We start from the raw sequence: 22257 nt of genomic DNA, 5'->3' as shown, positions 1-22257 counted from the left end.
AATGCCAGGATGGCACTGTTCTTGTCACTGGTCCAGAAGGTGAAGGCTCACAAGTGCAGCAGAAGGCGTCTGTGGTGATAGCCCCTGGGTGATGCAGAGAAGACAAATGATGTTTGAACTTTCATTTGTGAGGGTGGTGTTAACTATCCTGTTGCTTTGTAGTAGACACACTTAAAAACAACATTCGTACACATTGCTGATGACCAGTGTTGTAGCATTTGAAAACCAATATACAGCCCTCTTTTTAAAGCATATATAAAAATATTACGAAATGGAGAGTCCCAGCACCTGTAAAACAGTTGCTGTATTGCCCCATTAGCAGCTGAATGGTGTAAGGACTGGGTAAGAAAGAGGAAAACAACAGTACAACATCAAAAGAATTAGGAAGTCAACAGCACCTAGTTCAATTTTCCATAGAATTTTCCTCCTACTAAATATGAGCAAACCATAAATCAGGTTGAACCATTCAGTCAGCTGCTGTTCTGTGTTTGGCACGTCTGCCCCTCTACAGTACTTCACTAAATCCCTGAAGACAAAACCAGTTACTGTAAATGACCTTAACCCTCAGTATCTGCTCTTGTTCTGATGTGACCTACAAAGTTTGCTGACCCTAGATGCATGTGTGTTCACATACAGCTAAATACAGAAACAAATTCTTATTTTGGCCATGGTACACATGCCCTTTCCACAATGGTTGGTGAGTGGGGTGCCAGGGTTATGAAGAATAAGACACCTGTCATCTTCTCTCAGCAAAATATTGCACAGAGCAAGAGCAAATCCAGAAGACAAAAAGTTGTGACTCTCCAGAACTCTCTACACCTTGGAATTTAATAGGCACACCATTAGCTCTGTACTTAATGAAGAGAATAACATCATATTAATCAATTCCTTTGCATTTTCTGGATTGAGCATTTAATCTTACGAGACTGAATTTTGAACTGTTCATTAGCCCAAAAGTTTCCGTTTCATTTACATCAATGTGGCACTCAGCTGAAGAGAGAATGATGAAATACTGAAATTTTAACTCAAAAAAGTAGAAAATTAGGATGACATAAGACTTCCTGCTTCTAAATGCTGAAGTGAATACTTTAAAACATCTGGCTTTTTAATTGCCACTGTCCCCCTTCCCCCCCAAAAAAAATTTTAAAAAATAGGGCTTAGAAGCTGACCCTAGAAGCATGTCTCCACTTCAGTGCGTATCAGAATAGCACATTCTCCTGGGAAGGGTGACACTCAGCCACATGCTTGCTGCCAGACCTTGCCAGACTTTTATGCTAACCTCCTCCTATTTATGGCTCCTAGTCTGACACCTGCGCATACCTTCAGGTACTGTTTAATAGAGCTTCTGTGTGATGTTAACTCTTGTGTTTCTCATTTTTATGACCGAATGCAGGGGGGGTCCTGACTAAAGTTTCAAATGCCACAAGCTCGAAGTCAGATAGAAACTGTAGTCATGCATGGTTGTCGGTTCAGATGGACTAGCTTGGAGTCAGACAGGAGATATGTTGGCCCTAAAGAAACACACAGACGAATTACTGGTAATTTATTTGTTTGCCCTGTAGGTTGTTTTTGTAGCCATTTTGCTTCACAGTCACTTGGAGTGCAGGGAGCCTCTCTTGATCCCAATCTTGTCCTTATACATGGGAGCACTTGTCCGATGTACCACGTTATGCCTCGGATACTACAGGAACATACATGACGTCATTCCTGACAGAAGTGGGCCTGAAATGGGGGTATGTCTTTCTTAATACTTGGTGCTTTTTTGAATGCAGTAATTTTAAACTTGGTTTTTGTGTTATAATACTGTATTAAACCACTGTGCATGAAGGGCCGCCTCTCTCCGTTCTGCAGGATAAAACATTTTCATTTAAAGAGGCAGGGTAGAAACTATTCCAGCAACAGCGCACATGAGTCAATGCTTCCTGTGGTATGGATGTGCTGTCTACTGAGCACCTCTGTACTGAGCTGTAAGACAGCACAGCATGAAGTAAGTGGACACCTTATTTCACAGGGAAGAAGGTCACAAAATTCCTCTTTTTCCTCAAATGTCATACTGGTTTTCACATATCTTTGTCTGGTAGCCAGAAGAAATTATGCAGATAGATACTTTATGCATTATTTATTGAGATCCATGACACAGCTTCTTTTGAATCAGTATTACTAACATGAGTGAAAATATTTTAGGCTCCTCATATTGAAAACTATTGAAATGAATGTACCAAACTGACAATGGGTGGGAAAAGCAAAAATCCTTTCTCTGTGCTTTTGGTTCAGTCCTGAATGTTTTTTTCCAAACCCACTTCTTTTTTTTTATTATTTTTTCCTATGTGTTGCAGGGAGAGGCTACAATAAGGAAGATGCTGAGTTTCTGGTGGCCTTTGGCGTTAATTTTGGCAACGCAGCGAATAAGTAGGCCCATTGTCAACCTTTTTGTTTCCCGGGACCTAGGTGGCAGTTCTACAGCCACAGAGGTAAGAACATCAGTGCTCTCCGTTACTGCAAACAATGATTCACATGGAGTTACCTGTGTGTTTCTCTTCTCAGCCATGCTGACAAGAAAAAATTGTCTTAAGTGCATTTCTGCTCAGTGCTGTCTTTATCCTTGAAAACAAGACTGCTTGGACTCTTACTATGAGCATTCCTGCCAGGCCTGGTGGGAGCTCACCCTCAACAAGTCCGGTAGAATTTTTTCACTGAACAGTTCCCGCATCCCAGGTTTTCATGCTCTACCTGTAGGTACATATGGTGTGGAGCATTCAGCTCCCAGAGATTTTAGGACAGTCGTCAGTAGTCCCATGTTCCGCTGTTTTCTGTCATGTATATATGCAGCTGTGCAAACTGATGTGGAACTGCTGTTAGCAGTCAGTGCATCACACAGAACAGGGTAGAGACATAAGGAAGCACGTAAAAAAAATCTGTCTCCTGGTTGGGATGTGAAATGCACCCCGTTTCCCTTGAGGAATTTCAGATTACTCCAATAGTCTCCTACAGCTGATGGGAGCCAGCCTTCTGACTGTAATACAGAGCCTTCAGCAACGCTCACCATGAGCTGACCTGTTCTCTTAAGAAGTCTGGGAGACCTTTGTTGCCAGTTTCGGTGGGAGGATGTCTAGATCCACGTAGTCATTAGCAAATCTCTCATAGTTTTTCTATAGGAAAAACAAAGCTGTAAGATACTAAATGGAAAGGAAAATTCAAACAGCTGATGCCTGATGAACATTCTGTCAGCATTGGTAATCTGTCATACGTGATACCGTGTATTTCACTTGCTCAGGAGTTGCCAGTGACTGCAGATAAACAGCTGTGGAGAGAGAATTTGGGAAACATTAAAGCTTTTACATGTGTAAATCAGGGATCAGTCTATGCGTTAATAGCAGTCTCAGTACAAGGGGAGTGAGGGCAGGTTAGCAGAGATCAGTTTTGCATTTCTTGGTGACTTTTGATTTGAGATGCATCACATTGCACAGCTAGCCAATTGCATTTCGTTGCTATTAGGATGACTCCAAATAAGTGTCATAGCTGGTGGTTTGCTGGCCTTTTTCCGCTAACAGTAGTGATCACATTTCAACTTTCTCTGATTCCTGAAATAATTGCCTCTGAAAAGGGAGGTGCTGGCAACACAGGTAGCATCAGTGTCTGGAGCATCAGTATACACAACAGTTTTACAGGTCCCCTGTTCAATAATACCAGCAATTTTCAGGGTGTGCAGGATGTCCCTGTGAAGGGCTAGGCTGTAGCACGTTCATGAGGACGAGTCCACTTGCATTGGCCAACTCCCACTGCTTCTGTTTGGACTGCCAGCACAGTTACAGTGATTGGGGTATCTTTTTTGGTGTTGGCTTTGATGGGGGACTTTTTCACCTGTGAAATACAGGTTCTAGACATTTAAGAAAGCTTTCGTGCACATATTTTGGCATCCTACCAATTGAGGAAAATACTGGAAGAAAAATCACTGCTAAAAACTTCAATAATTTAATCCAAGTGGAATTGAGCATACAAAATGTGGTAGTGAAATATTGTTTTCTTTAACAGTTACTGTGTCTTTGCAGTCTTTTTGGACTTCATCGTGAAAATAAGCAAAATATCTTTTATATTCCTTATTTGATTTAATCTAGTTAGGTTTCATACAGATGGAAATTCTGCTGAAAATACAATAATGTGGGGGTGAAATTAAAAAAGGTACTGTCTTAGAATTCCAATTTGTTTTCTTTGAACTAATTACTTTTTCAAGGGACATTAAACATTGTTAAAGCTATTATTATCAGGGAAAAATCTGTCCCACTCTCTTCTTGTCTGTGGATATCACTACTTTCCCCCCTCTTTTTAGAACAAATTAGCTTGCTGTTTTGTCCCACTTGTTTGTATAGATCTTTTAACCAAGCAAGGACAGCAATTACATTTATAATGGGAAAATGGGCTCAGATAACCAAGAAAAGGTGCATCGAAAGTTTAGGAGTGAAACAGAGACAGCAGTAGTTAAAAAACGTCTTTCTTAACGCTACCATTGCCAGATGTAAAATGAATCTGGATTTAGGCAGATTTTAACAGATCTGAATCTGCAGACGAAAAGCAGTCAAACACTTTGACTTCTGGAATTAAGAGATTCGGGCAGTTGTCAGTACAGATCCACACTTCAGCTCTGAGGACTAGAAAACTTGGGGTGACAGTAGATTTCCAGGCAGCTGCAGGAAGAGCTCCCTAAACACCTTTCCTACGTGAAAGACATGAAGTACTTGTATTTGGACTTTCTCTTCAGAAATCAGAAACCTCAACAAAATCTTTCATACATTAATATGTAGGGGGGGTTGTTACGCTTTGATGTACCTCTTGGACTGTACTTGTGAAAGTGCAAAAGGGCCTAGTTTTAAAATGCAGGCAGTGAGTTGTTTCTTGTGATAAAAATGGTCACCTGGAATTATTTTTGTCTGGTTTTTGTTGATGAGCACCGACGTGGGGAGAGGTTGTTGGGTTTTTTTGTCATGTAAGTGCCTCCTGCCCCAGAGCAGTCAGTTTGATGTCCAAAGTCAGTCAGCCACTGAGGCCTACTGTTTTGTGGTCTGTCTTGTCTGTCTTAAAACTGTTTTACTTACAAATAACCAATTAAAAAGTATATAAATTAAAATTATGAAATATGATCCAAAGCTACTGTGAGCTGTAAGGCATTCTGCTACTCAGGTATCTGCAGGCAAAATAACTCAGGAGTAGTGTGGGAGGGAGCTCGTTAACTATTACTAACTATTACTAACCAGCTCGAGTTAACTATTGTCCCAAAGTATCAGAGTGATGGTGAAACAACAAAGCTGAGTAATGTAGCTTCATGCCACGAAAGATTTCGTAAGCTTAAAAGGCCGGGCCAAATGATGGCTACTCTGACGGTCTTCCTGAAACAACCAGCTTCCAGTTGCCTGCCTGGTTTTTCACTGTGTCAAATTCAGTGTGGTGGAAAATGGCACCCTAAGTTAGTTTAACTGTTCTGTTCAAAGATTTGAAGTTCACATTTCCCTGTCTCTTTCCATAGGCGGTGGCGATTCTGACAGCTACCTATCCTGTGGGACACATGCCGTATGGCTGGCTGACAGAGATCAGGGCAGTGTACCCTGCTTTTGACAAGGTGAGTGCCCATGTTATGGCTGTAATAAATACCTTTCGTGTGGTTTCCCATGCATGGTCTTCCTCTTTCTCTCTGTTACATTTTAATTTAGGGATGGCTTCGGTTTCTGCCAAACAAATATGAAGAAAGTTAGTTCATGGGTCCATAATCAAGTGTAACAGATTCTTTAAAAAATAAATGAGCCAGAGATTAAACAGGGATGTATTAATGGCTGTCTGTTGTCTCACTTCTTTTTACTTTTGCTTTGATGCCTATTGTTCCTTGTCCCACTGATAAGGTTTTCTTAAAATCCTAGTTAAAATGAATGGGGTTTGGTGGCTTCAAGCTGTTGTCTGATTTATGATTTTAACCTTAGCTCTGTGTTACAAGGTATTAAGCGACCTTTTGAATAGATAGGTGCTGTATTTTTAAGGATTAAAAAAAGCCTCACTTACTTACTATGATGTAGCTACTTGGCCAATGAAGTGATTTCTCACAAAGTGTCCATCAGTGAGTGAGCAAGCTCACGTCTGCTCCAGATTCTGTGGTATGTCTCAAATGGATTTGGGTTCATTTGCTTATGTCAATATTTAGCAAAGGTTGTTTCATAGACTGACAGTAACACAAATAACACATTATTTTAGTAGTACTGACTTAGCCGACCAAGACTGAAGATTTTTGTTGGCAAATCACATAATTATGTAAGAATGCAAGGACTACTCCTGGAACTGAGCACAGAGTAAATATATAACCAACATTAATTTTGTTTAGACTCTTTTTTTGCTCTGTTTTAGAACTGGTACTCAGTAGCCCGTATGTTGTGCGAAGAACAGTCATGTCCTGTGACACTAATTCAAATGCCAGATCCTCTCCTTCCCTTTATTTACCAATTAGTAACTGAACTTTGTGGTTCCAAATACTGATGAAAAAAATCTTTCCTTGCTCTGGGATGTAATTAACTGAAGCAAGCCCTGTTTGATATGATCCACCATATTTTCAAGGAGAATTTAAAAACAAAATAAGGGAAAGTCAAATCAGTCATAACTTCCTAACTTGCCTGTGTACAGCTAAATTGACCTGTCAGATAAAATACAACATGAAGGCTTTCTCGGAGGTCATGCTGCTGAAAAGGACCTGCAGATGCAAAACCAATAAACTGCAAGATAAAAATGATTTGGGACAGGAAACAAACACAGAGGCTGCTAACCTCATCTGTTATGAGCAACAATAAAATGCACTATTGCCAAGCAAAATTAACTGCAATTACGACTCCTAAATTCAGGTCTCATTTAGCTGGTGGAAGATGTGCTGACAACTTTAGTGGTGACAGGATTAGACCATGATTTGTCTGTTTATTATTTCAGTTGAAAGGCTTCTTCTCATAGAGCTCTTGTGGAACAAATGTGAGGAAGAAAAAGCTAGGGTAAGGCACAGATAGATTCAGTTTATCTAATTGCCGAAAAAGAATATAATGGGGATTTTAGTTGCATGTTTTAAGAGCAATTTGGCATAAAATGTGCTAAGTGAGGTAGCAGCAGTATAAAGGGTATCTCATCCTGGCAAGCATGTGTGCAAATGCCTCCACTGTACCTTTCAGACAATAAATACCAAACCAGAAACCCACAGTGGGTTTTTTTAGGTTGCTGTGAGAATTGGTTTACCCTTGGTTACACGTCATTCGCATGTCGCTGTGCCTTTCGAAAGCTTTGTTTCCTTAAGCTGAGGCTTTCTCAGAAGAGTCTGGATAGAAGCACTTTTTATTTCCGGACTCTATAAAGCCTCCGTTGTAATTTTCAGATGCTGAAACAGTTTGCATGTATGCAAACTCTCATTTTCTTTTGTCAGTTACTCAGAAAGCTGGCAATGCTGATGGTCATCAGAAGCACGCTGCATTGCCTTAACTGACTGATGGGATTTGGGATCCAGATAGTAGGCCCCTCTTCAGTGGCTCTAATGGAGAAGTCAGATTCTTGTCTCTTCAGGGAAATTGTTGTCTCTGTCCACATATGTAAGAGAGGTGCAGGGTCCTGCTTCAGTCTTTTATAAGACTGTGTCCAGAGCAACCTCATGGCCTAGCAGCTATACTCAGGTTAAGGGTTACTACTGATTTTCTGAAAAAAAACCAGGCATATCCTAGTTCTGTGCTCTCTTTGCTGTTTTATATGGTGATAATGCTGTTACTCTCAGTGGACTGTGCCATCTGATTCAGAGCAACACCACCAACTGTGAGAGTACTTGTGAACAGTATTTATCTGATTAATAGGTGGGAATGGATACTCAAGACGTGGTCAAGAGTTAGAGCAAAGGGTGGAATAGAGCAAGGGCAGAGTTAGCAGCAGCGAGGTAGGAACAAACGAGAGCCCTTTTTCTTCACAGTCCTTTTGGGTGTGCTTTCCTTCCTCTCTGTTATTTTAGCCTTGTTAGAAAGTTGCAGCAGAGTTCATTTGAACACTGGTGAGTGATGTAAGCAAGGCCTATCCTCACATACATAAAAACTAACAGTAACGAAGTATTTCTTCAGAAACACAAGAGTTAAGAATAGATGCATGAAAAAAATGCTTACAGAGAGTTTTCATAACCTGTTCCCAAAAAGGGCGGATGTGGGAGTAGCTTCCTGCTTTAGGGTCTGGGTTGCCTACGTGCATCTTCATGCACCCAAACTTCCAAGCAGATATTTAGGGAGGAGCATGGAGCTGTCCGGGTGCCGTCGCTGTACTGATCACCACAAAAGCTTTAAATTGCAAAATTCCATCAACTGCTTGAATGAGTTTGAAATGGTGTGCCCTTCACAAAGTTCATGTTCAGTTTGTCCACTCCCAAGATCTATTTGCCTAAGTTCCTACTTCTCTTATGAGTAACTCCAGTAAAAGAGGCTGACCGTGTGACAGATACTGCTTTTTACCTGAGTTACATCAAGGATAAATAAATGTTGTACTACATCTCATGGTACAGGTTTTATCAGCATTGACACATACTTGTGTATCTCAAACAGCCCCAGGATAAATGCAATAGATGACCCAACAGCGTATTGCTACGGGGCTCCTAATGGTGCCCTGCTTTTGATATCCCATCCTGTCCTGTTACAGACCATTTAGTTTGTTTTTATGTGTTCCCCAAGGGCAATTTTAAATCTTCAGCTTCATTTGCTATATTAGACATTTGGAATAGGGCTTTTGTTGTTTTAAGTAAAACTTCGCTGCCATGTGAATACAGAGCCCATGTTCAAGGTGGAACATCTAATAGTCCTAATTATGTTCTGTTCATTAAACTGCATTAACGGAGCCAGCTGTTCCAGGAGCTTTGTTTATATTACCTACTTGTCTAATTGGATCAGTAAGGGTGCTTGCATTGGTGTATGGATTTGGTACCACTCTATGGTAAAAGGGAATGAAATCCTATTTTTCCTGTGAAAACACGCTACAAACTTTAAATGAAGGTTAAAAAAAAGTCACGTGGAGTTTCCTTAGAAAGATCTACCACCCTTTTTCAAAGCTGAATTTCTTAAATAGGACTTATTCCTTAGAAAAGTAGGGAGATGATTACACAGGCCTCAGTGACCATAGGAGCAGTTGCTGTCAGTTTAAGCGGAAGGTATTCTGTGGTGGTACAAAGTACTCAGAAGGCTCTAGGTTAAAAAGCAAACAAGCAAAGGCAGACATGCACGGGCACAGACAGTCAGGTCCAACACATGACCGTGGTGCCGTCAGCCTCCCAGTAGTCTGGAGCCAAGCTAACGCTCGTTATCTCTTTCTCTTACCCTAGAATAACCCCAGCAATAAATTGGTGAACACCAACAGCACCGTCACAGCGACACATATCAAGAAGTTCACTTTTGTTTGCATGGCATTGTCCTTAACGGTAAGAAACCTTTGTTCAACTCTCTGTCTTTCATCTCAACCAGAAAATTATCTCCTCTACCTAATGCTAAAAGCACTAGCAGTTCAAGAAAGGTAAGTTGTCTTTTCTTATGAAGCTCTGTTGCTTTTATCTGGAGGAGGGATTGTGATCATAGTACTGGAGTACTAAGAAAATCAGCTATCATTAACTCAGGCTAGATATCTTAAGAGTTATTCTGTTTAATTCTCACTATTCATTTCAAGTCAGCCTCCACATGCAAGGAGTTATCAGACATCTGCTTCTCTTTGTCTCTGTTTTTTTCCAAAATGAACAAAACTTCTGGTAACCAGTGCGTCAGGAAAATGAAAAGCCACATTTGTCTCACGTGCAGTGGGATGGCAGCCTGTCCCCGGGCATCCTTCATCTACTGTGAACGGTGGGAAAAGCACGTGTCGAAACTGCTGTAGCTGTTCCCTGCTGCCTCGCATGGCACTGGTCTTCCATGCTGGGGGAACTTTCATACGTGTTGGTTTTGTTTACTATCAAAATGAACTAAAAAGGGCAATCTCAGAGACGGTGCTGGCACTGACAGAAGGATGTAAAGGCTTGTCTAAGCTGGGAAGCATTGCAAGGGGCTGACATTCAGGGAGAAATTTTGCTCAGCCTGCAGCATTTCAAAACGACCAGCTTGCACACATACGTAAGGTGCATCTCCCCCAAGCAAACTGTTTTCTGCACAAGTCTTCTTAGCAACAAACAGGCAGTTGTGGAAGAAAACTCATGCAGGTTGGTGGGGATGGTAGCAAGTAATGGAGCAGATGGCCGGGGGAAATCCAACTTCTGTTTTGTGACATGGCGTCCTGGGCCGTGGGCAGGGTGGGGGGAGCCCTGGGGGTCTGGGCAGGGACCGTCAGGGCTGGCGCTGCCCTCAGGGCCACGACAGCTTCTCTCCTCAGTACCTGCACTAGCAGGGCAAAAGCCGAGGAGAACCTAGAAAACAAGTTTCTCACAGAAAAAGTCATTCCTCACACTAAAAATGTAGGTGGGAAATGCTGGAGTTGTTTTAGGTTACAGTCCTCGGAGTCCTAAAATTGAATCTGTTCATACCCCAGACAGGTTTTCTCTTTATCCCCAGCGTTGCATAATTTCCATGGGGTAGCTGGCTGCTTTGTAATTCTCTCCTCCCCGCATTCACAAATTCACTGTTGAGTAACAGACGGCTGGCATAATTTCTCTCTCCCCTTCATTTTAGTGTAGAGCCTTTTTGACTGAGTTGCACATGGCCTATGCAGGAAGGGAGACTAATTTACATTGAAGGAAACCTTACAGTACACAGGCCTGAAGTATTTGTAACCATCCCCACCCCCTAGTCACAACCTGGCCAAGTGGGATGCGGTACTCTCCGTGTTATTTCACAGTTGAAAATGAAGCGACTCAATCCATCCGTAGCTGAATTAGGAGGTTTTGTCTGCTCTTTATTTCCTATACTTTTTCCCTAAACAGCTACAACTGGCTACCGTCAAAGATAGAATTGCATGAGCCAATGTGGCATCTCTTCTGTCTATTAATTTCCTAGACTTAAACTTGAATTCTTTTTATGTGGCTTAGAGACCAACGGTTCTGGCTCTAACTTGCATTTCCTACAGCATGCAATAAAGGCAGACTTATGCCTCCACTGAATTGGCCATTGTCTGGAGAGTTTCCACGGCTCTCTATGTTATCTACCATCACACACCTTGGAGGTTTTCTCTTGTGTGCTGTGCCAGGCCAAGGTTATGTTACGTTCTCTACAGCTGGAGCCTGCCTTGAAGTCTATCAATGTTGTCAGAGACCCACAAAGGGGAAATCTTTCCACTTAGTAGATTGTTCTGAGAATGCTATTTCAATCTCAAGCTTTCTCTGAACTATTTTCTTAACCCTTCTGACCACTTATCAGCGTACTCGAGTTCTGATAGATCATGAGCTTCTCAAATGACCATCACTATCCTCTGCAGAGGAATTCTTGTTTACTGCAATAGGCTTTTGTTTTGTAACTTTACAGGATTTTTCTTCCAAAAGTTCTCCATAGTACTTTCAAGGACAGTTCTTTCATAAGCTCATCATGAGAGATTTGTCTGCACTGAAATTCCAGAAACACTTTTGAGGTCCATAGCTTTTCCTGTCCTGTTTCTATTTTTGCCTACTAGTGACAGATTCTTAGGATTGCTTGTCAACGGACAGAGTGGAAAAATAGACACATGAGCTCTAAAGACTCAGTTTGGTTCGAGGGCCTGAGACTGCAAATGCTTCAGCATATAAGCTCAGTATAATGTGCCACAGGTTCTAAGGAATTGGACTTCAAATTTGCATCTGTTGCAGCCAAAAGTCAGATGCAGTCATGTAGCAGAGCTCCCATGGCCATCACTGATTGCTGTGTTTTTCTGGAGGGGCTCTACTGCAACAAATGGCAGTCAGGCTGGTGGCATCACCGTTGGTAACATCTTGTTCTTTGGGATCAGAGGGAAAGTGGGAAACAGGCTCCCAGGCTGACCAAGAGATCAAAACAAGTCAAATATTTAGACGTCATGTGAATCCATTCTTCAGTGGATGATCTACAGAAGGTTTCCAGAGGATGGAAAGATAAAGGAAGTCCATTAACCACTGGAAAAAATAACAGCGAAACTTTTAGTATGAGCAGCAATCGTGCAGGAAAGTACCCTCCCAGTGTAAAACGCTGGGAAACCTCCCAATCATTGAAGACATGCTATTTCATGGAGGTGAAAGAAAAATGTCCTACCTCCTTCCACAGACCAGTCATGCCTGCATAAGAAGTCCTGTAAACCTACTGTTACAGCAGAAGCACTTTCACCCTTGTTGACAGCAGCAGTATTGGGTCAGAGTAAAAAAAAAAAGGCATAGTTCTGTTAAGAAACATAACTTCGTTTTTATTTTCAATCTTAATGGGATCTGAAAGGCTGCAGTTGAGCCTTCCCAGGCTGACTGGGCAGCATGCAAATATGTTCTGCTGAGTGTGGTCATAAGTACCGTCTCACAGCTTTGAAGCATCAGACAGGTATTAAAGCTGCTTCTTCAAAAAATGGGAATTAGTTGTATTGCTTAGTGAAAAAATTGTAGACAAGCTGCAAGGCTGTAAGTAGAAGCCATTAGACTCCCAATATGTAAAAGAGCTGATGTGATTACTCATATCGATGTGGTTTTGGTTGTAAGTAAGCAGTAGTTCTTCCAACAGCCCTGTTTCATGGCTATGTAGCTGAACATAAAATTTATATAGCAGAGGGGAGGGACTCAGCTGAAGAATTTTGCCCATACAATTAAGGGACTGGTTCTGATTTTAGAAAATAAGGCATGCTTGGTAATTTACTTTCAGCTTAAAGAGTGTGCATATTGCTGCTTGCCATTATTTGTTACTTCATTGCTATTAGGCACTTCAGGAAAAAATGCTTCTTTCTGTATATAAGTAGAGACACTGCTCCAAATGCTAGTCTTGCTGCCATTGCCAGATAAGGCTGTTGAAGAGCTAAACGTTTTGATTCAAAGCTAGACCTGTTTAGATGACCCTACAATTCAGCCCTGAGATCACTGCAAAGCTGTAAACTAAGTGAAGACACAGACTCCCAAGAGAGAAAACTGGTGCATTTGTAGCACACATCCCTTTGGTTGTGGGATGTGTCAGCCTCAGTACAGTGCAGAAATCCCAAAATAATTTGTCCAGGTGCTGAATTACTGCATTTCTCCATTGCGGCAAAGGTTTGCTCTGTCAGGGGAGAGCATTCCCTTGCTTGTGAGCTGTGCATAGAGGGGCAGGCTGTGGGAGGAGTAAGCTACTCAAGGGAACCCTGCCTTACTCAGCAGGAGTAACAGCAAATAGGCTGCGCTTCAGCAAGGGCTTTTCTTAGAATAGTGGCAGTGTCTCTGAGGTTAGACACCACCGTGCAGAATTCAGGGGTTTTCCAAGGCAGCCTGTAGGGCACAGCTACTGCCAAATTACCTGGGTTTTTTTATTTTTTTTAATTCTGTCTCCCTTTCCCAGTTGAGCTCTTCCTTAACTCTTCTGTGATGACACAGAAGTTGCTATCAGTTAAGATCCTTTTTCCCTGGCTAATGTCAGCTGCTGGCAGCCACGTGATTAGCATTTGGTCATCCGCCTCTGAGCTGCAAGGCTTTCCAGGCTGATTTCGTGTTAGTTAGCGCCTGCTAGATGAAAAGTGGTGAGCAGAGGGCTCCTTTGGGAGGGCACACGCTCCTTCTCTGCATCTGCTGCTGCCCACTCCCCATGACAGTCGCAGACGCCTGCGTGCAAACCCTACACGAGTCGGTGAAGTCACGTGCCCCGAGTTGAAAGCGGGCCATCGATGGTGCAAGCAGCGCTAGGGAAAAGGGCACATCTAACTCTCTGAGGGGACTGGAAGTGGTGGCATCTGTGCACGTCTCAGTTGGCTTGGAAGGGAAGTGATGTCTTACTTAAGAGCTGCGAGCAGCCTTGTTTAAGTTGCTGTCATTGGGGTAAAAGCATGGCCGGCTCTATGTGGCTGAAGCAAGATCACTGCATGAGGAGCATACAAGATGCTGATCAGAGAAAGCCATTTCTCAGAGACCACTGTGGAGGCTCCCTAGCTCACCATCACTAAAAATGACCCAGAATCATCTGTACTTACTTGTTTGTTTATAGCAGGGAAGGAGCAGTCAGTTCCGACAGCAGTAATTAGTGAACTACGCTATTCGGTTCAGCTTCCTCTTCAAGCAGCCTCAGCTGGGACAGAGCACAGCGCTTTAGGGATACATTTCCAAACACCAGCTCCTGTTAGCTGCGTGGTTCCTGTTAACTAAAGTGTCAGCAAGACACGTGGCCAGTTGTATCTTCATATTCTTGAGCGCTCTATGTATTACAACAGGTTTTCCCTTACCAATAAGACAGGCTCGAGGTGCCAAGGGTGACATGCTGTGCGCGCCACGCCACATTCATCCGTCTGTCACCAAGTTAATGTACAGCAGGAGAGCTGCACAGGACTCCTCAGTTTTAACATGCGTTCTGTTAGAAACGGCTCAAAGCTCACCAGTGCTATTACAAAAGGAATTTCAGTGCTGCTTTGCTTTTTTTTTCAGTGGACACACAGTTACGGACAAACGGGGAAAGTAGCAGTTTTCATGAATAAAAAGACTGATTAAAGGGAGAAACTAATTGTGTAGAATGCTATCTTGTATTTAATTAGCAGACACCGCTTAAGAAACAAAATCCAGATGTTCAAGTTTGCCCTGCAGTTTTTCATTCCTTTCTATTCCAAAGGGAGACTGAAAGATAGAGTAGGGGGAAAGCTTTCACATTTATGCTTGTATGTGTGTGTGTGTTTATGCAAGGCTTACAAATTTCAGATTTACATGTTAGAAACCACAGACAAACTAGTAAAAACTGTAAATCCCTTTTTAAAAAAAAACAACATTGCCATGACGTTTCAACTAAAGTGAAGACTCAGGCACTTAAGCTGAACAAATTGATAGGCATCAGTTGTGTTGTGGTAACCAAAATCAAATGCCAGGTAACCTGCATTAGATTTAAATCTCAGTGAAAGTTTAAATTTCATGTACTTAGGAGCAAACACCTGGTCAGCTTACTGGCTTATATGTTTGGGCCTGAGAGTTGAATATGTGTGTGTCAATACATGTCAAAAGGTCACCTGCTTTACAGTCAGGTTTGTCCATAATTGAGGAGTCTAATGTTAGCTTTAAAATGTTTCTTACTTTTAGAATATTACTTTCTACTTTATATATTAGGCCATTTTTTATATTCTATAATAAAGTATTACTGTTTTTGTAAATAGAATGGAATATTTAGATTCATATCTGAACTTATTCTTTTGACAGGGGAAGAAATACAGCTTGATTTCTAAGGGCTCCTGCTGATGAGCATCTGTAGTTCAAGGAGTTACTGTTGGCAACTGTCTTGTTTCTTTCATTTGCTGGAAATTATCAGCCCCTTAGGAAGGGGCAGGCATTGTGTCAGCTCTCTAGTGCTTACTTCTTGTAGCACAGCAGCATAAGATACCATCAGTTTGCAGTTATATTCACCTTATATATTAATGTATGGTGTATGTAATTATAAATATGTATCTTATAAGTATATAATCATATGCAGAGTGTAGTTATAGATAAGTGGGGTTTTTTACATTATTACGATCAGAAGTTTTAAGCTGCAGCATTTAACATGTTCACCTGTGCATCTCTTATTTCCCCCCAACCATTGGCAGAAAAGTGGGACAGACTGCTGGGGACTGTAGGCTCTTTAACTGATCTTGCAAGATTAAAATAGATAGACCCCATCACAGTCTTAAAACAGCAGAGAGGGCTCCAGAGTCACAGGGTTTCTTTTGCTGGGTCCCTGTGATGGGGTAATTTAGTTTCAGCCTGAAGAGAGGAGGAGGAAGGTCTTTGTTCCAGTTGATGACAGTTTACTGCAAGCCATCCCATCATTTGCCTAATCTCCAGTCATCATCTGCTTGGTTATCTTCTATAATTAATCATTGAGCACCTAGGAGATAAGACAAAACCCCTGATCAAGAGCAAGGAAGCCAGTGTAACAGGGAAAATTCCCTATATGAAAGAATGAAAGTCCAGAATACAGGACTCAGTAGTTGCTGTCTTCTACCTATTTCTTAACTCTGTAAGAGCTAGAGCCAGTCACTGTGGAAGAGAAGCAGCTGTATTTCATTCAGGCTGAGAAGCCTTGTCTGGTTAAAAGGCGACTCTAGATGCCCAAGCTTTTGTGCTCTGCTTTGGATTTGGTTATGCCAAACTAGGAACTGCCAAGTGGATACCATCTGCCGACTCTCCTGTCCTGATGATCAGCAAGGCTTCACCAGCCAGTGAAATGTAGGCACTGGCAGATAAAATTGGAGCCTGCATGAGTGAAGACAGAATATTCATACCAACTCAGTATATTATTGCAATAGCATTGCTTTATTGACGTATTCCCTGATGCTATGCAAACATTTTATACTCAATAGTTGTTTAATTTCCAGTTGAACTCAGCAAATCTTATTTCCCAGCCATCAGTCCGGCAGCTGTTTTTTCCCATGAGGGGCACCAAAGACTATCCAGTTTTCAGTAGGCCCATTTGCTCTCAAATTTTCAGTGTCTAGTCTAATAAATACACCATTTCATATCACTTTCTTCTTTTACCAATAAGCTCATTTTCCACATGATAATGTATCTTGAGTAAAGCTCTTGCATACATAAGACACTGATGTATTTAATATTTTCAGCTACGCAGTCCTGCTACACAGTGAGACATAAAGCAACTGTTGGTGAAGGACAGAAGGGAAAGAATTCTTTGCATCTCTGCAGCAAGACTGACTGCTGTCTTACTAGGTACCCTTAGCTTGCATTCGGGGTAATATGAATTAGGCTCGCATATTGAGAAACGCCAAGGAACAGGTTCCTGTTTCACTGATGAAACCTTCTGAAGGCAGAAGAGGAGTGTCCGTAGGGTGAAGTAACTGCACGGCAGTTCCCTGCAGTATACAGCTCTCACTGGGGGTCAGCTGGTTGGTGTCTGGAGTCCCACGCAGGCTGACATTTAGCCACCATGAGTGCACTTAATGAGTTGCGATACTTACAGAAGTATCATGCGCTTCACTTTGTTTCCATCTCTGGAGACAGAACACCTGAAAGGTCTTATGTCAAGGCTGAGACACAGTAAATTGCATTCAGGACCTGACAGATTAGCTTTAATTTTTAGATGCCTTAGGCAGCTTCACCGTAGCCAGAGGGTGTGCAAAGAAGTATTTTAAAGTAGAATTTGCCACAAGCAGTATATGTGAACATACTTCCACAAAAATGTAGTTAATTTTTTTCCCCTTTCCTAAAGAAAATAAGGCTAGTTACCAGTACTAATGTGAAACCAGTATTAGACTGTCAGGTACCAAGTAAAGATAGGAATACTAGAATTTATGCACTCACTTTCATGCATTTGAGTAAACAGAGTGAGAAGGTTTCTGTGTACACACTTAAGTTTGGTAAAGATCAACCTAGAGCAGAGCCAAGTGATTTGCAAATTCTGACCAATGCGAAAGACTATTGAGGCTTTTACTCCATTATTCCTCCTTCACTCTCACTTAAAAGGCCGTTAGCCAAGTATCTGCCACCTCATCCCCATGGTTTCAAGTGATTCAGATGCTGGAAAGGGGAACAAGAAAAAATACTGTTTCTGTTTCCTTGTGACTGATGCCACAGTTTTCCTCTGTGTATTGAGAGAAGGTTTCTACCAGAGAAAATCACCCAGTTGTTACAACTTGTATAGCTTTGATAGCTATATAAATTCCAGGCTGCTAATGCTAGTTCTTAGTTCACAAGCCGAAGAAAGCATTTTCAGAACAAAGTGGTGATTTCTGAGGTCCTTAATTTAGGCGTTCCTCTCTGTGCTTTACACCTAAACCTGCATGCAATGCTGAAACCTACCCACTTGCCCATCTCAACTCTTACGTAGATGACTGAAAGCAGACATTCAGAAGATGGCCCACCAAGGCCAAGTTGGGAATTGGGAGAGGGGAAGGGTTTGGAGGGGAATGTGGTGAAGTATGAGAGTATTTAATGCTGAAGAGAGAACCAAAGATGTAGTCTTTGTGCAGTGACGGTGCAGGAGAGCCCAGCAGCTGAACAAGTAGTTAAAAATGGACTGATGTTAACAAAGCCTTATTTTTTCATGAATTTGCGATCCATGGTCGAGGGAATAGCATCAGGGTCTGAAAAGGACAAGCGATACTTTAACTTCCTTGGCCTTTCAGATACTCTACAGCTTTCCAGCAAAAGGGGAATACAATATGACACCCAGTTAAAAAACGGATTAATCTCTTCTATCTTGAGGATTTGGCTACTGTAGCATTTCTACCTTACTAGAAGAAACAGCTTAGCCACTCTGTGGAAAACAGGATTCATCATGATGATTTCTTTCATGTAAACAATGAAATCTGTAAGTTTATCAGTGTTCATGTGCTCAAACTATAACATTGCACAGACTAAGTTTCTCAGTAGAAATAAAAAATTTGAATTCTGGATCAGAAAGGTAACATGACTTCTGATGGCAATAATGCTTTTCAGTTTTTGAGATGCTTGTGTTTTAACAAACACAGCCAGAGACACGAGCTAGAGTTTTGCAGCACTGTAGTTCCAGCAGATCAGTTATCAGCCACTGCACTAGAATTTAGAAACGGGAGATTACTTAAGGGCCAAATTTCTTAAAGTGGCTTCTGTTACTACATTAACTAGGGCAAGCCTTTGTTGTTTCCTAAAGCTGACCAAGGTTATATGATTTTTGTCTGGTTTTTTGTTTGTTTTTTAAGGAAGTTAAGTCTGGCTGTGGAACTTTAGAGTTTGAATAATAACTAAAATTTTTCAATGCATCACTGTGCATCATAGATTAGTACTGCCTATCCTCATTCCCCTTCCACCAAATTTAAAGCAGTTGTACTTTATAGTACATTGTCCAGTTCATCCAGATTGAAGCAGTCGTTCATCCTCCCCTGTCCAAGGTCATGCTTACAGCTCTCCTCAACAGGAGATTTTCCCTGAATATCTCCTTTCCTGCTTTTGAGAATAATTCCCCCTGAGCAGTGCTGAAGAGCTTCAGACTCAGAGTAGCTACTGCAGTCTATCTCTCCATTCCTGGTATTTGTTGCTTTTTTTCAGGAATACCTTTTCGTAACAAAGAAGGGCTTAGGCCTGGCTAGCAGCTGGCTTTAAGAAATGGTACAAACTGCATTTTCTTCAGAACTGAAGTACCGTATAGCATTATTTAGTCTTCCATGTAGTTTTTCCTCCCACGTTTAAAGATAAATGCACAGGAACCACGTTTTGCTGCCACCGTATATACCTGTGACATTCAATGTCACAGATCAAAAAGCAGCCAAAAGTTTAAGCCATTGCAGATGCCACTGCATTTGTGTTCAAGGTTCATTCATTTTTTTCCTACCTTTTATCGTCTGTCTTTATTTTGCATCTCTGCATTGCTTTATTATGAAAGGTTACAGCTGGGCTTTATTAAAGTCATGGGATATTAGGACTGAGAGGCAGTAAAATCCACAGGAAGAAATGTCGTGGCAAGAAACTGGTCCTTCTCAGAGGACACAACTGCAGCTGCCGACAGTGCCAGTATCTGAAATTCCCTGAGTGGCTGAGTTCAGTGTCATTATCTCTCGTGAGTATACAAAGAAAGGAAATGAAAAAGAGGGACAGATTTCCCCCACACTCCCCAGTCTTATTTCATCAATGGCTTCATTACAGCCTCATTTTATTAAGGACATATCACAAGTCCTATTTAGGACATTCACATTTAAAAAAACAGCATTAACTTTTACGACTAAATCCACTTTCTTTTGACTTTACTATCATACCCTATATGGATGCCAAGGACAGCTTTTAGAATGATAATCACCCATCCAGCAGATGAGTTTGTTTTCACTGCTTTGATTTTGCCCGTCTCTGAACTCCCAGATTGTTTTTGTATCTTCAGGCTGCTGGCACAACAGTAACAATTGGAAAATGACATATTGGCAGACGATCGCTCAAGACACTTTTTACCTTTTCAAGGTCAGGTTTAGTTCCCGCTTCAGTAAAAATTATTTCAGACATGAGTGGAAGCATTCCTGCCTGCTCAGGAAGATGCTGAACCACCAGAGGCTGACTTTATAAAATCCTCACGAGGGCCTTGTCCCATCCGTGGTACCGCACTGAGCCTTTGTCCTGGAACAAAGGATTTCTGTTTGCTCCAGCGAGGTGGAGACTAATGTCTCCTTCATGATTGTTCAGGTTTCACACAAAGGGTCTATTCTGCACGAGTGGCTGGAGCAAGCAGAAAAGGAAGGGTCAAAAATTGTCACTGCAGCATGTTTCTGCTCAAACTCCGTAATCGCAACGGGAAGCAGCAAGGGCTGCAGAAAACTCAGGACAGAAGAAAATGACTAAAAGTTGTGAAGTCGACAGTTTTCAAAGAGAGCCTAGGAATCTGCCAGCTTTTTTTCGAGCTTTTTAAAAGTGAAGTTGTACCCAGTAAAATATCCTGCTTTCTAGAAAAACTAAAGCAGCATGATTCACTGAGGAGATAGAATGACCATCTGAAACAATTTAGTGACCCAACCCAGCCTGAAAAATACCACTTAAGTATTTTCAGCAGCAGCTGAGGGGAAAGCAGATGTGGCAACACATTAATGTTATCAGAGAATCAGTGTATTGTGCAGGTGCTGGATCTGCCTTTTTTTCTGAAGAATGTCATGCTCCGTCACTGAACTCTAAGGAAAGCTGGGGGAGACAGGAGGAGACTTAGATCTGTAGAAACCAATTATTTCAGGAGAAGATACGAAGTTAGGGAGTTTTTCCACAGGCAGGCTCTGGTTTCTTTTGCTCCCCCTGCTGCTTGACAAATTTTATGACGGCTGTTTTCAGCTTTACACCACCCTTCGCAGAACACAAAGTTCACAGAAATCAATACTGACTTGCATGCGCCTGAGGGGTAATTGCTATAAGAGAATGTCCTTGTGATTCAAGTCATCAGCATTATGATAAATCGCTTTTAAATACGACTGCAGTCTGACATTTTTACTGCACACAGATCTAGGGCTTTTTGCTTCGTAGGATCACAGGATTGTTCGGGTTGGAAGGGCCTCGGGAGCTTCTGGCTCGGAGCAGGGTCAGCTGTGAGGTCAGGGCAGATTTCCTGGGGCTCTGGCCAGTCTGGTCTTGAAAAACCTTACATTTCCCACACAAGAAAAGGACCCGCTTTCTGCCCACTTCAGAATTACAGGACGGGTATGCACATCATCATGATATATCCCAAAAGAGCATGAGACTGTGGGAACCTTCAACATCTCCATTTGGGCTGATCAGTGGGGGGGGGGGGGGCTTGTCTTAAAAGCTGTATATCAAAAACTCTTCGAAACCGCCAAAACCAGGGTGGCTGTACAAAGACTGCTCTCTGACATGATTTACAGCAAAGATAGCATAGGATTCTGCAGGTCCATTGTGGTGTGGGCCAGGCTATGGTATGCAGCAAGCTTCCATAGCAAGCCAGTCATGCTGGCCTCTAGTATCATATCGTAGCCAGCAATTCCTCCACAGCTTCCAAAGAACTTTATGATTGTTTATAGCAATGTGCTTAAAAAAACAAACAAACAAAAAAAACCCACCTAACCAAAAAATCCCCCTCAGTCTTCAAAGGCAACAAGTTTTTCACTTGATTTTTTTCATGTTAAACTCACATGTGATTTCCTGTCAACAGGGAATAATGTCTTTATGATAAAACCTAGACTTTTCGATTTCTTGGTCAACGATAAAACACAAAATCCTTTATTTGTGTAAATTGATGAGTAGCTGGATCTCCTTCCTTCATAAGAACCCTGTTGAACATTTTCTATGTTGTTCAACTGTTTCAGAGACTGCCTAGTGGAGTGACTGCTTTGGGAGGTATTAGGAATTTGTATTCTGTTGCACAGCTAGATTCAACATGGAAGCACACTCCAACTATAGTCTTAAAAGAGGTGTAACTAGTAACTATTTCTGTAGTTTCAGGACTAGTGGTTAACAGTTCAAAACTGTTGTTACTTTTCTTCATAAAAATACAGAAGTGCAGTTTTCCTTTTACATTAAGATGCTAGAGTAAGTTTTTGCGTAACAAGCCCCAGTACTACACAGTCATTTAGAGAAATAAATTGTCAAGGTCAGTGAAGGTATGGGTTTGGAACAGGCATAAGAACAGCACTAACAAATTCAACAATTTTTTTTTTCCCCCAACATCTTGCAAAACAGGATGTTGAACAGAGGAGTCAAATTCAGTTTTTCACACTGAT

General features: G+C 41.7%; 1 protein-coding gene across 1 annotated transcript in view; it reads left to right on the top strand.

Moving 5' to 3' along the window:
* The window catches only part of ANKH (ANKH inorganic pyrophosphate transport regulator), a 51396-nt gene that overhangs the window by 19394 nt on the left and 9745 nt on the right, over positions 1 to 22257 (top strand). The window contains exons 6-9 of the mRNA XM_010571475.1: positions 1563 to 1733; positions 2337 to 2471; positions 5519 to 5611; positions 9353 to 9448. Coding sequence (XP_010569777.1) covers positions 1563 to 1733; positions 2337 to 2471; positions 5519 to 5611; positions 9353 to 9448 — 495 coding nt within the window. The remainder of the gene's footprint in view (positions 1 to 1562; positions 1734 to 2336; positions 2472 to 5518; positions 5612 to 9352; positions 9449 to 22257) is intronic.

The sequence above is a fragment of the Haliaeetus leucocephalus genome, unplaced genomic scaffold, assembly GCF_000737465.1.
Source record: "Haliaeetus leucocephalus isolate CR32 unplaced genomic scaffold, Haliaeetus_leucocephalus-4.0 Scaffold328, whole genome shotgun sequence".
NCBI lineage: Eukaryota > Metazoa > Chordata > Aves > Accipitriformes > Accipitridae > Haliaeetus > Haliaeetus leucocephalus.
Note: the sequence above shows the minus strand (reverse complement) of the source record. Positions and strands in the feature narration are given on the sequence as shown.